This window comes from Bubalus kerabau, chromosome 23 (assembly GCF_029407905.1).
Source record: "Bubalus kerabau isolate K-KA32 ecotype Philippines breed swamp buffalo chromosome 23, PCC_UOA_SB_1v2, whole genome shotgun sequence".
Lineage (NCBI taxonomy): Eukaryota > Metazoa > Chordata > Mammalia > Artiodactyla > Bovidae > Bubalus > Bubalus kerabau.
The window spans coordinates 15479254-15496118 of NC_073646.1; the positions used below are offsets into that span (position 1 = coordinate 15479254).

General features: G+C 49.1%; 1 protein-coding gene across 1 annotated transcript in view; it reads right to left on the reverse strand.

The window, feature by feature from the left end:
- Positions 1-1784: 1784 nt before the first annotated feature.
- Positions 1785-16865, reverse strand: part of ABCC6 (ATP binding cassette subfamily C member 6) — a 65712-nt gene continuing 50631 nt past the window's right edge. The window contains exons 23-31 of the mRNA XM_055561650.1: positions 14830-15140; positions 12260-12459; positions 10229-10355; positions 8761-8862; positions 7353-7499; positions 5263-5421; positions 5019-5185; positions 2537-2731; positions 1785-2249 (exon numbers count right to left, since the gene is read on the reverse strand). Of these exons, the coding sequence (XP_055417625.1) occupies positions 2141-2249; positions 2537-2731; positions 5019-5185; positions 5263-5421; positions 7353-7499; positions 8761-8862; positions 10229-10355; positions 12260-12459; positions 14830-15140 (1517 nt within the window). The 3' untranslated portion in view covers positions 1785-2140. The remainder of the gene's footprint in view (positions 2250-2536; positions 2732-5018; positions 5186-5262; positions 5422-7352; positions 7500-8760; positions 8863-10228; positions 10356-12259; positions 12460-14829; positions 15141-16865) is intronic.

Here is a 16865-nt window from a genome sequence, read left to right on the forward strand (position 1 = left end):
CACTGCTGCTGCTGCTAAGTCACGTCAGTCGTGTCCAATTCTGTGTGATCCCATAGACGGCAGCCCACCAGGCTCCCCCGTCCCTGGGATTCTCCAGGCAAGAACATACACAGTGAGGACAAGTAAAGCTGGGAGTCTGAACACGTTCTGTGGGTTGTACCAATGTCAATTTCCTGGTTGTGATATTGAGCTATTATCTTTTAAGATGTTACTCTTGGCTTCATAGGTGAATTCTATCAAACATACCGTACCTATCCTTCTCAAGCTCTTCCAAAGAACCGAAGAGGAGGGAACACTCTCAAAGACATTCTATGAAGCCACCATCACCCTGATACCAAAACCAAAGACACCACCAAAAAAGAAAATTATGGGCCAACATCTTTGATGAATATAGATGTAAAACTTCTCAACAAAATATACATAAACTGAATCCAACAACACATAAAAAGATCAGACACCACAACCAAGTGGGATTTATCCTAAATTCACAAGGATGGTTCAACATACATAACCAATGTGATACACCACGTAAACAAAAGATAAAAACCACATAATCACCTCAATAGATGCAGAAAAAGCATCTGACAAAATGCCATTCATGAGAAAAACTCTTAACAAAGTGGGTACTGAGGGAACATATCTCAAGATAATAAAAGTCATTTATGACAAACCCACAGCTCAGAATACTTTGAAAGCCTTTCTGCTAAAGTCCAGAATAAGACAAGGATGCCCACTCTTACTTCTTCTGTTCAAGAGAGTACTGGGAGTCCTATTCACAGCAATCAGACCAGAAAAAGAAATGAATCCAAATTGGAAGGGAAGAGGTAAAATGGTCATTATATGCAGATGATATGCTACTATATATAGAAAACCCTAAAGACTGCATAAAACCTACCAGAACTGATAAATTCAGCAAGATAGGATACAAGCTTAACATACAGAAATCTGTGCATTTCTTTAAACCAACAATATATCAGAAAGGGAGAGTAAAAAAAACTTTCAAAATTGCAACCCCCCCAAATAAAATACTTAGGAATAAACCTCACCAAGGAGGTAAAAGACATATTGCTGAGAACTCTTAAGATATTAATAAAGGGAATTTGTGGTGTTGGAGAAGACTCTTGAGAGTCCCTTGGACTGCAAGGAGATCCAACCAGTCAATCCTAATTGGAAATCAATTCTGAATATTCATTGGAAGGACTGATGCTGAAGCTCCAATACTTTGGCCACCTGATTCGAAGAGCCAACTTTTTAGAAAAGACCCTGATGTTGGGAAAGATTGAAGGCAAAAGAAGGGGGCAGCAGAGGATGAGATGGTTAGAAGGTATTACTGACTCAATGGACACGAATTTGAGCAAACTCTGGGACATAGTGAAGGGCAGAGAAGCCTGGCGTGCTGCCTGGGGTTGCAAAGAGTCTGACACGACTGAGTGACTGAATAACAACAAAGATAGTTCAAAGAAACAGATACTCCATGCTCTTGAACTGGAAGAATTAATATTGTTAAAATAGTCATATTTTATGACTATTTTATAATGTATATATAGCACAGGGAAACTATACTTAATATCCTATAATCATAATGGAAAAGAATATTAAAAATAATGTATATGTATAATCACTTTGTATACAGTAGTAATGATCACAACATTGTCAATCAGCTATATTTAAAAAAGAAAGACGTTACTATTAGTGGGGAAGGGGTATACAAGAGCTCTCTGGACTATTTTTTTTTTTTTTTTTTCTGCTTATCAATCTGCAATCATCTCAAAATAGAAGGGGTACTCTGTGAAAGGTACGCATACCACTGCTCGTCCCAGGGATTCTGATTTCATTGGTCTGTGGTGGAGCCCAGGCACAGACAGGTCTGGAGGGTCCCTGGTTGAGTCCAGGGGGGGCAGAGACCTGCTGTTGACTTTAGTTCTGGAATAGAAGGGGTTGGATGGGCCCTGATCAGGCCGACTTTGGGGTGGCTGCGTCCTCCTGGCTCTGGGATGATATGGCACTTTCTCCTCCCAGAGACTAGAAAGGAGTCTAGACTCAATTCCACGGGGCCACTGATGACCCCAGGTCAGCACGTCTCTAGGGCTTGGCAGAATCTCCGGATTGGTGGGGCTGGAGGAGGATGGAGGGGCCATGCTCAGACCAGGCCTGACTCCTGTGCCAGCCTGTAAAACAGGCCCTTCTGGGCCAGCAGCTGGGCCGGGCTGCCACTCTCTGCCACCTGCCCCTCGTCCATGACCAGAACCCTGCAGGGGAGAGACAGACAGGCAGCTCCTTAGACTCCAGCCCACAGACTCAGTTGCTCTGAAGGCCTAGCATGTCTGCTCTGCGAGAGTCTGGCCTTCCATGCAGCTTCTTGACCCTGATGACCCAGTTGGAAGCATCTGCTGGACATGTGTCCTCAGACTCATCCTTCCTTTGTCTTGCCATCTGTACAATGGGCACTTGATAACGTATTCCAGAGCCCTCTGGCTCTAAACCCTGATGCAGGAGTGCCAGCTACCTGGAGTGGGATGGGGGGGAGGGGGCTTACCTGGCACAGTCCAGCACGGAGCGCAGGCGGTGGGCAATGAGCAGTACTGTGCACTGCGCAAACCAGCTCCCCAGGGCGGCCTGCATCTGGCGCTCTGTCCCTGGGTCCACAGCAGCCGTGGCCTCGTCCAGAATGAGGATCTGGGTTTTCCGGAGAAGGGCACGTGCCAGACACAGGAGCTGCTTCTGGCCCACGCTGGGAATGAGTGGGACAGTCAGGCCAGATGTCTGCACGTCGGGCCTGACCCGCAGGGCGTGCCCACAAATGTGTCCCCACTCCCACAGCAACCGCAGGAGCGTGCGATGCGTGCCCCTACTTGCGGGTCCCCTGTCTACAGAGCTGACAGGAATCCTCATTCTGCCATTTTTGAGCAGAGTGACGTTAGGCAAGTCATACAAAGCCTCTGTGCCTCAGTCTCCCCATCTGTGGAATGGCTATTTCTCTCTCTATTCCATGGTCTTCCCTGTGTGCCAGACACATCCCATGTGCTGGTGGATACTGACTCATCTCATGGAGACCACAAAGGTGGGGGTTATGTTACAGAATCCTTCCTCACTAGGTTGTAAGGACAAGCTAAGTCACGTAAAAGCCGTGATCATCACAGCGTAAGTCCTTCTTTTACCCCAATTACAGATGAGGAAGTTGAGGGTCAAGGACACGCAGTCACTGAGCTCCCAGAGCCTGGAGGCTCAAGGGTGTTTAAGGGGCTATTTCCTGCCATGCTCAGCTTCTGCTCTGAGCAAACCCTTTAGGGAACCTGGACTGACTGTGGCCTGGTGGGTGTCAGATGCCTGGACCTTGCTCCAGACTCACCACTTATGAGCCAGGCAAGTTGGTAAGTCTGAAGCCCCAGATTCCAATTCTGTGAAATGGGATTAGTGAGACTGTGGCTTTGAGGATTAAAATGAATTGTGAAATGAATATTTCTTACACACCAGGCACTGTATCAACAAGTTTACATGTATTGTTCAATCCTTTCACGGGTAGGCAGGTTCTAATTATTATTCCCATTTTGCAGATGTGGAAACTGAAACACAGGGGATTAAATAACTTGCCCAAGGTCCTCCACTTATGTCTATGCTCTTGACCACCAAGTTCTGCTGCCCCTCTACTGCCATTACCACCGATGGGGCCTTACCACCCATGGGCCCTTACCCTAACACCTTCTGGGTCAGGTGGGTTGAAGAATCCAGAATGTCTTGAGTTTTATAAAGGCACACACCTGTACATCTATGTTCACAGCAGCACTGTTGACAGTAGCCAAAATGTTCAAATAACCCAAGCATCCATCAATGGATACATGGATAAGAAAAATGTGATCTATCCATACAACAGAATATCATTCAGCCTTTAAATAAGGAAGAAATCTGGCACTTGTTACATCATGGGTGAACCTGGAGGACATTATGCTATGTGTGATAAGCTAGTCATAGGAAGACAAGTTCTATAATATTCTACTTGCTAGGTAGTTAAAATAGGGAAACAGGGCCCCAAATGGTGGTCCAAAATGACAAGGGGAGAACATACTCACACTTCTTTCCCTGCCAAGTTCATTTACATTTGTACAACATCCTCCTCTCAACCCCTGCCCTGATTGGTCCTGGCTTATGCTTCATTTGCATAAGAAATTGGAGCCCAAAGGGAAGACACAACCCCTTCCCTGATTGGTTTTGGGCTCATGACTCATTTGCATGGGGCACAACCAATCAAAGCCCCAGGAACCACCAAAGAGGAAGTAACAAGAGATATAAAAAGGAAAACTGAGACAAGACCATTCCTATGGGGGTTGGTCTGCTCTCACATCTCAAGAGAGTACTGCTTGCTTAATAAATCCTGCCTGCTTGAGCTGTCCTGGTCTGTCATTTCAATCCTTTGCTATGACAAGACAAGAACTGAGGGAGAACTGACCCAACATACTTATATGAAGTACCAAGAATTGTCAAACCCAGTGAAACAAAGTTAAAGGGGGCTGGAGGGAGGGAAGAATAGAGAATTGCCATTTAACGGCTACAGAGTTTCCATTTCACAAAATGAAAAAATTCTGGAGGCACAATGATGTAAATGTACTTAACTCTACAGAACTGAACACTAAAACATGGTTAAGATGGTAAATTTTATGTGTATTTTACTACAATTTCTTAAAGCTTTTAAAGGCATACATCATACGTTACTTAACAACCCCAGTGAGAAAAATAAAGACATAAATTGCCTTGTGTCAGGAGAGGTTGGCTTTTGCCACCAAAGAAATTTAGAAACAAATTTAGGAAAAAGAAACTTGATACTCGGAGATTGTGTTGGAGTTAGAATTGCTTATGAGGGATGGGATTTGTACTGAGGTTACAAACAGAACAGGGTTGATAATGCTATATGATAATCCTATGGAGATGACTTCCAGGGCATATTACCTGGTGGGGGGACATTGGCCCCACCTGCCTCTCCCCCAGCACCTCACAAAGCTTTTGGCTGGCTGGGGTGACCCTACCTCAGGTTGTCGCCTTGGTCGGCACACTCGTAGTGCAGCTGGCCAGGCAGGCTGGCCACCGCGGCTCTGAGCTGCACCGTCTCCAGGACCTCCCAGATGGCTTCATCCGTGTGCTCATGCAGCATGTCGAGGTTCATTCGCAGAGAGCCAGGGAACAAGATGGGGTCCTGGCCAGGAGGGACAGCGAGTCAGAGCTGGGCCCAGTCACCCCTCCCACCTCTGCCCACCCCTCCCCAGGCCTCACCTGGGGGATGATGGTGACCCTGGACCGCAAGGTGTGCAGCCCCACTTGGGCGATGGGGACCCCGTCGATCCAGATCCCGCCCTCAGCCGCCTCCACGAGCCGCAGCAGGCCCCCGGCCAGGGAGGACTTTCCGGCCCCTGTCCTGCCAACGATGCCCACCTGCCAGGGGATGGGATGGCATGGCCTGTTTCAACCAGGCCTGGCCAGAAGGCAGGCCACAGAGGGTTCCTGGACATGCACCCAAGGTCCATCCATCTATCATCATCTTTTGTGCATCCGTCCTTCTATCTGCCCATCCGTCCTTCCATCTGCCCAACCTGTCCATATATCCATCCATCAATCTGCCCAACCATCTGTCTGTGAGTTTGTCTCTATCTTTCCTCATCCTGATATATCTCTCCCATCTTTTCATTCATTTCCCCACCCTTCCTTCTGCTCCTTCATCCTTCCATCCTTTCCTATCCTTTCATCCACACCACTCCATCATTCTCATCTTCCCTTCCATCCCATGTCACCTGTTAATGTCCCATCCTTCTCTCAGTCGCCCTTCCGCCTATCCCACCCTTCCTTCCAACTACACTGATCCTTTCATCTGTCCATCCTTTCTTCCACACACCATCCTTCAATGCATACTCCTTCCTTCTGTCTCTTTCACTCCACCCTATCCATCCATCCATCCTTCCATCCATGCCTCTTCCTTCCTTCCATCCAGCCCCCAACCCCAGCCATCCATCCTTCATCCTTCCATCTACCTGCCCATCTTTTAATCCATCCCCCATCCTTTCTTGACATTTTGTGGGGGATCAACACGGTTTAATAAATGAATGAAGCATCTGTGCCACCCACTGTATGACAGGCACTCTTTAAGGCAACAGGAATACAGAAATTAAGGAGTCCCTGCCCCAAAGGGCTCACCATCTGGTCTTGGAAATAGCACCCTTGAGAAAACTTTATTTTAACACAGTGTGATGCACAAGCCCTTTCTATAGTCAAGCTCTGGCCCTGCAGCAATGGAGGCAAGCATGGAGCTGCTGTTCATGTTGCCTGGGATGGAGATTGATCAGAGAAGGCTTCATGGAGGAGGGGATACTTGAGCGGAATCTTGAAGGATAAGCAGGAGTTCAGGGAGGGCGAAGGTTCCAGCTGAATGATACCAAGTACTCAGCTGTAACCTCTCCGAGAGCACCACCGTGTGTGCATCTGGCCTAGAGGCCGCTGCTCCCCAAATGTTGCCTAATCCCTTGTAGGACAGTGAGTGAAGTGGGTAGCTGGGTAGGGCCTTGAATGCCAAGCTCAGGAGTTTGGGTTTTACCAGAAGAATGTGAGGAGGGAGGGAGGTCTGGAGCAGGGAAATGATGCGCTCAAATCAAGATCACAGGAAAACATGCTGGAGGGTGTGAAACAGGAGGTTGGGGGGCCTGGAGCAGTTGGGGGGAGGGCAGAGAGGAAGTACCACTGTGTGGGGAGGGTAGAGAAGGATTCAGGGATTCCGTGAAGCAGCCTGACTAGGCATCTGTAAATAGAATGATGCTAGGCTTGATGTTGGAGTAAAAATGCAAATAATCATGAATAAAAAAGAATTGGTGAATACTTTTATAGCACTTGCTATGTGCCAGGTAGGCACTGCTCTATTCAGTTTCTATGTATTAACCCAGTTAAATTTCTCAACAGCTCTAGGAGGTTGACATTATTATTCCCATTATTACAGATAAGAAAACTGAGACCAAAGCATGCAGTGACTTGCCCAAGGTCAGCCATAGCAAAGCCAAAAATGGAGCCCACGCAAACTGGATAATATGTGGAACAGTCAACACAGCACACAGCACATAGTAGGTGTTCAACTAATGACAGAGGAAAAAGAAAGAAGTTGGGGAGATGCTTCATTATCTGAGACATCAAGAAGGTGAGTGGTTTCACCAAGAAGGAAGTTGGTCTGGGGAAGATAGTAAGTTCCATCGAGGGAGTGAGGGGTCTGGAGACTGGGGACCTGAGGTGGGGAGGGAAGGAGGGAGCTGGTGCTAAGGACCTGGACCCTGGGGTGATGCCCAGCCTGGCCACCATGAGGAGGGAGTTGTAGGTGAGCCACTCACCTTCTCTCCTGCGTTGATCTTGAAGGACACGCCCCGCACAGCCAGCGGGAGCTCGGGTCGGTATCTCAGCCCAAAATCCCGGAACTCAATCTGCCCCCTACGAGGCCAGGGCGGGTGGGCTGCACAGGTAAGTGGCTTCCAGGGAGCCTGAGGCAGGAGGGGACACTGGGTCAGGGGAACCTTTCTCCAGGCTTCTCATGAAATGGCCTGCCTCTCTGATCCTCAGTTTCCTCATCTGTAAAATGGGCATGCATGCTAAGTCACTTTAGTCACATCTGACTCTTTGGGACCCCACAGACTATAGCCCGCCAGGCTCCTCTGTCTATGGAATTCTCCAGGCAAGAACACTGGAATGGGTTACCATGCCCTCCTTCAGGGGAGCTTCCCAACCCAGGTCGATCATGTCTCCTGCACTGCCAGGTGGATTCTTTACCTCGTAGTGCCACCTGGGAAGCCCCATAAAATGGGCATATTTATTGCTATTCTCTAGGGTTCTTACGGGGCATAGACTATAGCAAGGCTAAAAACAAATAATATTGAGTATTGTGAAAATTATAATGGTGTTGGCTACTCTTTAAATTATTATTATTAGCCAGTATTAACTGTCAAATAATATTCTTTCACTAATAGAGGTAGATACTCTCCTTTTTTCTTAATGAAAAGGGCAACTCTGCGCAGTGTGGAGACTGGCGCTGCCATACGCTATTCCTGTGACCTTAAACAGGTCATTCCACTCTCTTGAGCCTTGACTTTCCCATCCATGAAATGGGGCTAATCAGAGCGGTGGACATGTGTTGAGCATTTACGGTGTATTGGACTCGGTATGAAGTCCTTTACTGTGGGATGACCTCACCCCGAACTGTTAGGCTGCTGCTGTGTTTCTCTTCTGCTCCTACAATGCTGCCGTTATGTTTCAGTAAAACCAACCTCATGGACTGTAGCCTGCCAGGCTCCTCTGTCCATGGAATTCTCCAGGCAAGAATACTGAAGTAGGCTGCCATTTCCTTCTCCAGGGGATCTTCCCAATCCAGGGATCAAACTCAAGTTTCCCGCACACTGCAGGCAGATTCTTTACCATCTGAATCACCAGGGAAGCCTCCAACTATCATGTTACTATCATGCTATTGCTATGTTTCTATAATGTTGCCATCATGTCACTATCATGCTGTTACTCATGGTGCCCTGTCATTCAGAGTGCCCTGCTGTGCCTAAGCTAGGAAGCAGAGGAACCAGGATTTGACCTCGTTCCAGACCCTACCCTCTTAACTATGACTGCCGCCTTGGCTGTGACTCTGGTCTACAGTGGTGGGGGCCCTGAAGCCAACGGCAGATGTCAGCCTGGGTCCGCCATCCTCTGCTGCGAAGCCCGGATGGGACCTGCTGCCCCGCCCCGCCTCCCGCCCGTCACCTCCTTGGGCGTCTGGGCGTAGTCCTTCAATCGCTCCACCGACACAATGCTGCTCTCCAGGTCTGTCCAGCTGCGAACGGCCCACTGCAGCGTCTGGGTCACCTGGTGCAAGAAGACCCCTCAGGACAGCATCAGCAAGACCACCCCATAGGTGAGGCAGGGGCTGGGAGGTAGGACCCAGGGCAAACAAGGGGGCAGAGTTTGACTGTAGCCACAAGGACCCCTTTAGTCAAACTGGAGTATGTGGACCAGAAACGAGCCCTCAGACACCAGCTTGTCCAATCCTTCTTGAAGCAGGTAGGGAGACAGGACCAGAGAGGGCGCACAGCCCTCCCAGGGACACCCAGCAGGGCCCAGGCCCGCTGACTTCCATTCAGAGAGGACTCCTTCCACTGATTTCCGTCACACCGGGAACCTCACTGAGCTCCTCACCAGGGCCCACTTGCCCTGTCTGCACCAGCCCTGCCCCCAGCCCGCCCAACCTCTCCCTCTAAGCTTGCCCTCAAACACTCTCTCCAGCCACACCGCCTTTTGTGCTGTTCCTCTAACACCAGTCACACCTCTCCCCCCATGCCAGGGCCTTTCCTCCTGCTGATGCCACACCAGGACCACCTTCCACTTCCCTTCCCCGTCATCCCACTCGAGAGTTGCAGATCTTAGGCTCCCTCCTCAGAGACGCCTCTGGACCACGCGCTAGAAAAGCACCCTCCCGTCAGTCAGGCTCCTCCTCCTACTTGCTGCATCCTTAAGCTTAGTTGCCTCAACTATAGAATGAGGACAATAACAGTACCCCTGAGGGGGCCATGGGCAGGACCGAATGAGCTAGTGTTATAAAGCCCTTAGAACAATGTCTCATTCACAGTGAATGCTACTTGCATATGCACGTGTGTTTATATATGTTTTTTTCCTTCCCTTAGAAGTGAAAAAAGTGAAAGTGTTAGTCGCTCAGTCGTGTCTAACTCTTTGTGACTCACACACTGGAGCCTGCCAGGCTCCTCTGTCCATGGGATTCTACAGGAAAGAATACTGGACTGGGTTGCCATTCCCTTCTCCAGGGGATGTTCCTGACCCAGGGGTCAAACCCAGGTCTCCTGCATTGCAGGCAGATTCTTTACTGTCTGAGCCACTAGGGAAGCCATCCTTTACAGATGTCATAACCTGACACTAGATATTGTTATTAAGAGTTAACAAAACATTAACAACACGCTGGAAATGGACTCTATATGTTATCTCAATGAATCTTTACAACATCTAGAAGGAAGGGGTTACTGCCCATTTTTTGGAGGAGTACACTGAGGCTCCAAGAGGGAAGAAGAGTCTTGCCCGAGGTCCAGCCTAGGCTCTGGCAGAGCCGTGTTTTCCTCAGTGGCTGGTAGGCTGGACTCAGGTCCTTGAAGGTCCCCCTGGCAGGGGTCTGCGTCCACTCTACCCACAGCCTAGAGCCCAGGTTGGGGGGTGTCTGGAGTACCTGGAGGGCGGCAGAGACAGAGAAGCCCACGAGGCCGGGGCTGAGGTGGGCCTTGCTCAGCACAGCACACAGGGCAGCCACGAACACCAGCCCGTTCCCCACCAGCTCCAGGTTGGCAGCGAGCCACCTGCAAAGGGACAGGTAAGAGTAGCGTCAGTGGGGGCCTCTCGAGGGACACCTGCTTCCCTGGGCACAAGGGCTGTGCCAGCTCGAGTGCCCACAGGGTCCCGGCTATGATCTCCTCCACACCCAGGCCCTGCCCGAGCTCGGAGGGTAGGGGAGGCCCAGGCTGCACCATCTCGCCTGAGCCCAGCTCAGAAGCCAGCACACAGTAGGTACTCAAGTAAGCTCTGCTTTTTGTCCCTGGGCTGTGGCGAGCCACATCCTGTGTTCCCCCTGCCTGAACCCCACCTCCATCTTCACCTGACCAACATCCTACCCTCACACAAGTCAGCTCAGATATCATCTCCTCGGAGAGCCCTTCAGACCACTCCTTCCTTCTATCACTCTCAAAAACTAAACTAATCTGTCCTTGACTGTCGGCCTCCATCAGCAGATCGTGAGCTCCATGAGGGCAGCAACTTCATCTCGTTCATGGCTCTGTCCCCACCGAGAACCCAGCACAGGATCCAGCACATAGTGGGTGCTCAACAAATATATATCAAGTGGCTGAAGAAATACACACCCCTTTTATTGCATTCCTGCTCTACCATCCATTTGTTTATTCATTCGTTCAGCAGATGTGTATTAGGCACCTACTGTGTGCCACACATGCAGGAGATGCTGGGGACAAGATAAAAAGCCCTGTCTTCAGGGAGCTCTGGGTTTCACTGCACATAACACCTAGTCCTCCTAACAACACCACGGTGGGGAGACTCTTGTCGCCAATGGACAGATGAGGACACGGGGACTCAAAGGGTCCAAGTCCACACACATAATAAACACAGTGATTTGAAGCCACATCTGCCTGATTGAGGGTCTGCCACTTCCTTGATGGCTGACCTTGGGGGAGTCCCTTCACTTCTTTCCTCCTTGGCTTACCCATCTGTGGGATGAAATAATATCTGGCTTATTACAGTTGAGAGGATTAAATGAGATACACCCGCCGTATATGGTGCAGAAGTCATTGACCTCTGGACAAAGTAGGTGCTTCCTAAATGTTTGTAAGGTTCCTCCTCCCTAGGCTAGGACCCCAGGAAGGGGCCAGGACAGGTCCCCCAAAGGGCAGATGGAGTTGAGACACTACCCACAGCTACAGAGCTTCACAGCCCCAGCTGGCTGGGGACCTGGGCAGAAAAGAGAGGAACTGACATTTACTGAATTCACATCTGCTATGGGCTTGCCCTTCTCCACACTCTGGCATCACACTGCCTGGATTCAAATCCTGATTCCACCACATATTTGCTGTGTGGCCCTGGGAAAGTTCCTAAATCTCTCTGTGCCTAAGAGTCATCCTCTGGGAAAGAGTCTCTGCCTGGTGGCGTTGCTAAAAGGATTCAATCAATTAACCCACAGAAGATGCTCAGGACTGTGCTGGGTATGTGGTGAGCATGTTACAAGTATTAGCTATATTTGTTTAGTCTCAACAGCCACTCCACGAGTGCAAACCCACTTTAACGAATGAGGCTCAGAGAGGTTATGTGACTTGCCCAAGATCACCCAGCTAGCAAGTTGGAGAGCTGGGATTTGCACCCGTGTCTGTCTGTTCTCAAAGCTGGGGTTCTTATTCTTGCTTAGTACTGAAAGGAGGCTGACGATGTTTATGTAGCTCCTTTGTCATCAAGGCAAAGAGGGTTCTGCCCTTTTTCTGACATCTGTACCTCCTGCCCACCTGCTGTTGGGGAACCCCAGGCCAATCTGCATCTGCTCATATGTGAGCCGTGTGCACCCCTGGGATCTAGGCTCTGTTTACCCTCGACTCGCGGTGTGACCCTGGGCAGGCCACTTGACCTCTCTGGCCACACAGTATGACATTCTCTCATTCTCAGGGGACACAGATGGATTACAGGGTCTTTTCTGACCCCTTCCTACCTGTCAGCCACCAGCCGCGGGAAACTGACTCTCTGGCTTTCATCCACGTGGGCGTCATTCTGAGCCGCAAAGGGGCCCTGGGCCCGGAAGGCCCTGACCACCGGCCCACCCTGGAATGTCTCGGCCACATGAGAACATACATATGAGTATCTGGCTGACTCCAGGCGTCTGAGCTGGCACGAGCTGGCCACGTATAGGCTCTGAAGCAGGATGGCAGAGAAGTCACAAACACAGAGAGAGTCTGAGAAGCAGAGGGAGTTGTTACCAGCTAGCTGTATGACCGTGGGTCAGCTGCCTCTCCTCTCTGGGCTCCAGTGTCCTTGCAGAATCAGAGTTCCATGGGTCATTTTAAAAATCACCTGGGAAGCCTCAAAAACTCCCAGTGCCTCATCCCAGAACTATTAAGTCGGAATTTCTGGCATCATCAGCATGGCTTTGGAATTTTTCAAAAGCCTTCAAGTGAGTCTCAAGCACACCCAGGGTGGAGAAACCACTAATCTGTTGTACATGTCTCATTCTCAGCTCCAAGACCAACTGCTTCACTCAGGGCCAGTCATTGTGGGAACAAAGCCACAACAGGCAAGGAAGGCAGCTGGACAAGTCGAATGCATTCACTTAACTCGAGGATTACATGTCGGGTGCTGGGAACACAGTGATGAACACAATGTATGTTGTTATCTGCTTTGACACGGGAAGTGTTGTACAGCTGGCAGGTGGGGAGGAACCTGCCTTTGTGATCACCGGGCTGCATGCCAGGCTCTTTCCGAATACAGCTGACTCTTGAACAACATGGGTCTGAACTGCATGAGTTCACTTATTTGTGGATTTTTAGTAAATCTCAATGGGAGAAGGCAATGGCACCCCACTCCAGTACTGTTGCCCGGAAAATCCCATGGATGGAGGAGCCTGGTAGGCTGCAGTCCATGGGGTCGCTAAGAGTTGGACACGACTGAGCGACTTCCCTTTCACTTTCCACTTTCATGCATTGGAGAAGGACATGGCAACCCACTCCAGTGTTCTTGCCTGGAGAATCCCAGGGACGGGGGAGCCTGGTAGGCTGCAGTCCTTGGGGTTGCACAGAGTTGGACACGACTGAAGCGACTTAGCAGCAGCAGCAGCAGCAGCAGTAAATCTCAATAGTAAATACTACACTACAACACGACCCACGCTTGGCTGAATCTGTGGATACGAAGGAACTGTGTATACAGAGGAGTGACTGGAACTCAGAAGCACATTTTCAATAGCAAGGAGGGTTGGTGCCTCTAATCTCTATGTTGTTCAAGGGTGAACTGCAGCATTTGGTCATGGTGAGGTGGGCATTTGGAGGTGGGCAGTGATGTGAATATAGAAGCTGTAAGCATCGTTCACAGCATATATGTAAGAACACCAGGGACTCAGAGGGATTAAGAAGTGGCCCAAGCCTCTATAGCACACAAATGCCAGGACCTGGATTCAAATCCATCTCTGCCCAACTCCAAAGCTTCAGACAGAGAAAGCAGTTCCTCCCCCAGCTCAAGAGGGTAGAGAAGAGACTTGGGATAGTTGTGGAGGGAAGTGATACCATGGACATTGTCTGGCTATCATGTTGTTTTTTTCTACTTCTGATTTTTGTCTGGCTACCAAGGTTTTTTTTCTACTTCTGATTTCCTTAAGGGGATGGGAGGTTAGCTGTCAATAATAAGATCTGATCAAGGAGGTGGTCACATGACACAGCCCTGCCAGGCAAAGTAAACTATTCCTTTGGTCACAGTGATGAGTTCAGGATGAACATATGCCCCATGAAGGGCCAATCTGAATCTTCCCTGGAACTGATGTATGATTGCTGAGCTGGAGAAAGGTTGCTTGTGCTGGGGTTGCTGAGGTGGGAGGCTGTAAGTACAGGGTTGCCACTGGGCCATCAGGCCTGCCCTCTGGAGAAGGCATGTGTGCAAAATTAGGCCACGCAGAGCTGAATAAGTGATTCTTAAATATTGGCATGGATTGGAATTATCTGGAAGGTTCTTTAAAATCCAGATTTCTGGGCCCCACCTCCATAGTATCTGAATCAGAGGGTCTTGGATGGGGCCCGAGAAGGTGTATTTCTAACTAGTTCCCAGGTGAAACTGATGCTGCTGTTCTGATCACACACTTCAAGATCCACTAAAGGGTGATATGGAGTGACAGCACCCTGATAACAGCTGATCCCCTACACCCTGGGAGCATAAGTCATTGAATTCGGTTCTTGTGTTTAAGCTAATTTCAGTTGGGCTCTGGTTTTAACCACTGAAAGAGTCTAGCCTAATACAACAGTCTTCAAGAGCTTGCAATGCCTTCTTGGTTTCCAGATCACTGGAGAACAGGAAGCTGATTTCAGTAGCAGCCTGATAAACTGTTAGACATTAAGATGTTTGATGTGAACATTTGAGAGACAGAGATGAGAATAAGTGTTAGACCATAGTGTCTCTGTCTCTGAGAATTCTTTTAGGGGTGGCCCCTAGATGTCCAGCTGCGTGGAACCTCTTACAATGAGTCCTGTCCAGAGGAGGAGGTGACCTTGGATGACCCCAGGAGCCTCCTTAAGCTCTCCTTACCTGAAACCCAGCATAGAGGAGGAGCAGTGGCAGGATGGCCACGACGGCCAGTGGGGTGGTCACTGTCACCACCAGCCCAACTTCCAGGAGTCCGAAGGCATACATCAGTAGAGACCGGAGTTTGTCTGGGATGTCCACATCTACTATGTCTGTCTCCTTGGAGAAGCGGTTCAGCAGGTTCCCAACGGGCGTCCTCTCAAAGAAGCCAATAGGAGACCGGGCCACATCCCACAGCAGCCCCCGGAAGAGCAGGCTCGATGCCCGGATCCCACCGAGGAGCACTGTGGCCATGGAGGCAAACAGCCCGATTGCTGGGGACAGAGACATCAGGGCATCAGGGCTGGAGACCCCCAAAACCCCATGGTGGCTATCTTATCTTATGACCACCCTGATTATCCCTTGATGGAACCACCACGTAGAGGGTTGAATAGTGTCCTCCTTCCATATTCATGTCTACCAGGAATCTCAGAAAGCGACCTTATTTGGAAATAGAGTCTTTGAAGATATTATTAGTGAATGAGCTTGAGAGGAAATCATCCTGGATTTAGGGCAGGGTCTAAATCCAATGACTGGCGCCATTGGATAAGAAGAGAAGATGCTGTGAATATGGAGGCAGTGATGCACCACAAGCCCAGGTATGCCAAGGATGGCCGGCGACCAGTAGAAGCTAGGCGAAAGGCATGGGACAGCTTCTCCTTCAGAGCCTCCAAGAGGGACCGATTTTTGCTGACCCCCTGACTTTGGACTTCTGGCTTCAGAATTGTGAGAGAATAAAATTTCTGTTGTTCTAAGCTACCAAGCTTGTGGTAATCAGTTTTATGGCAGCCCTGTTGTTCTTGTTTAGCCACTTAGTAGTGTCTGACTCTTTTGTGACCTCATGGATCATAGGCTGCCAGGCTTCTCTGTCCATGGGATTATTCAAACAAGAATACTGGAGTAAGTTGCCCTTTCCTCCTCCAGGGGATCTTCCTGACCCAGGGATTGAGCCCGCGTCTCTTGCATTGGTAGGTGGATTCTTTACCCCTAGTGCCACCTTGGGAAGCCCACGGCAGCCTTAGGAAACCCATACACCCACTTCCTCCCAGAGCCCATCTATGTTCTTGGAATGGAGCTAACTTCATTCTTTGTTTCTAGAGTGGGGAGAATTTCATCCCTGGACAATCCAAACCTCTTCAGTTAGTTCAGGGGTGAACACATGACCCAAGTCAGGCCAATAAGAGTGAGACCTGGGACTTTGCTAGGACTTTTGGGCAGAGGTGCTCACTTTTTTGAGGTGGCCAGACTGGAGCTGTGAGATACCATCTTGACACCAAAGCAGGTTGCCTGCCTGCACAGGAAGCTTTCATAGAGGAAGAAAATGAAGCTAATCTTCCAGCATTTGTTGAACCTCTGGATCCAGCCATACCTGAAGCTAGTTACCTATGGATTCCAGTCGCATAAGCCAATACGTTCTCTTGTTTAAACTAGGTTGAGACATATAGTTTTCTATAGTTAGTACATTATACCTATATAGTTTTTAGCTATATTAATTTCAAATAGAGCAGACTTTAGAGTAAGGCAAGTTATCAGGGATAAAGAGGGCATTATATAATGATAAACGTGTCAGTTCTCAAGAAGACAGAACAATCCTTAATGTGTACTGCCTAATAACAGGGCATCAAAATATGTGAGGCAAAAACTGGCAGAACTGCAAGGAGAAATAGATGCATTCATTCTCATAGTTGGAGACCTCAACTCCTCTCTATAAGAAAAAGACAGACGCAGTGGGCAGAAAATCAGTAAGGACAGAGATGAACTCAACACCACCATCAGTCAACTGGATACAATGAACATCAACAGATCACTTCATCCAACGGCAGCAGAACACAAATCCCTAAGTTCATATGAAACATTCACTAAGATAGACCACATTCTGGGCCACAGAAAACACCTTAACAAATTCAAAAGAGGAGAAACTTTACAATGTCTGTTCTCAGACTGCAGTGGAATTACACAAAAACAACAAATACTTGGAAAATCCCCAAATACTTGAAGAT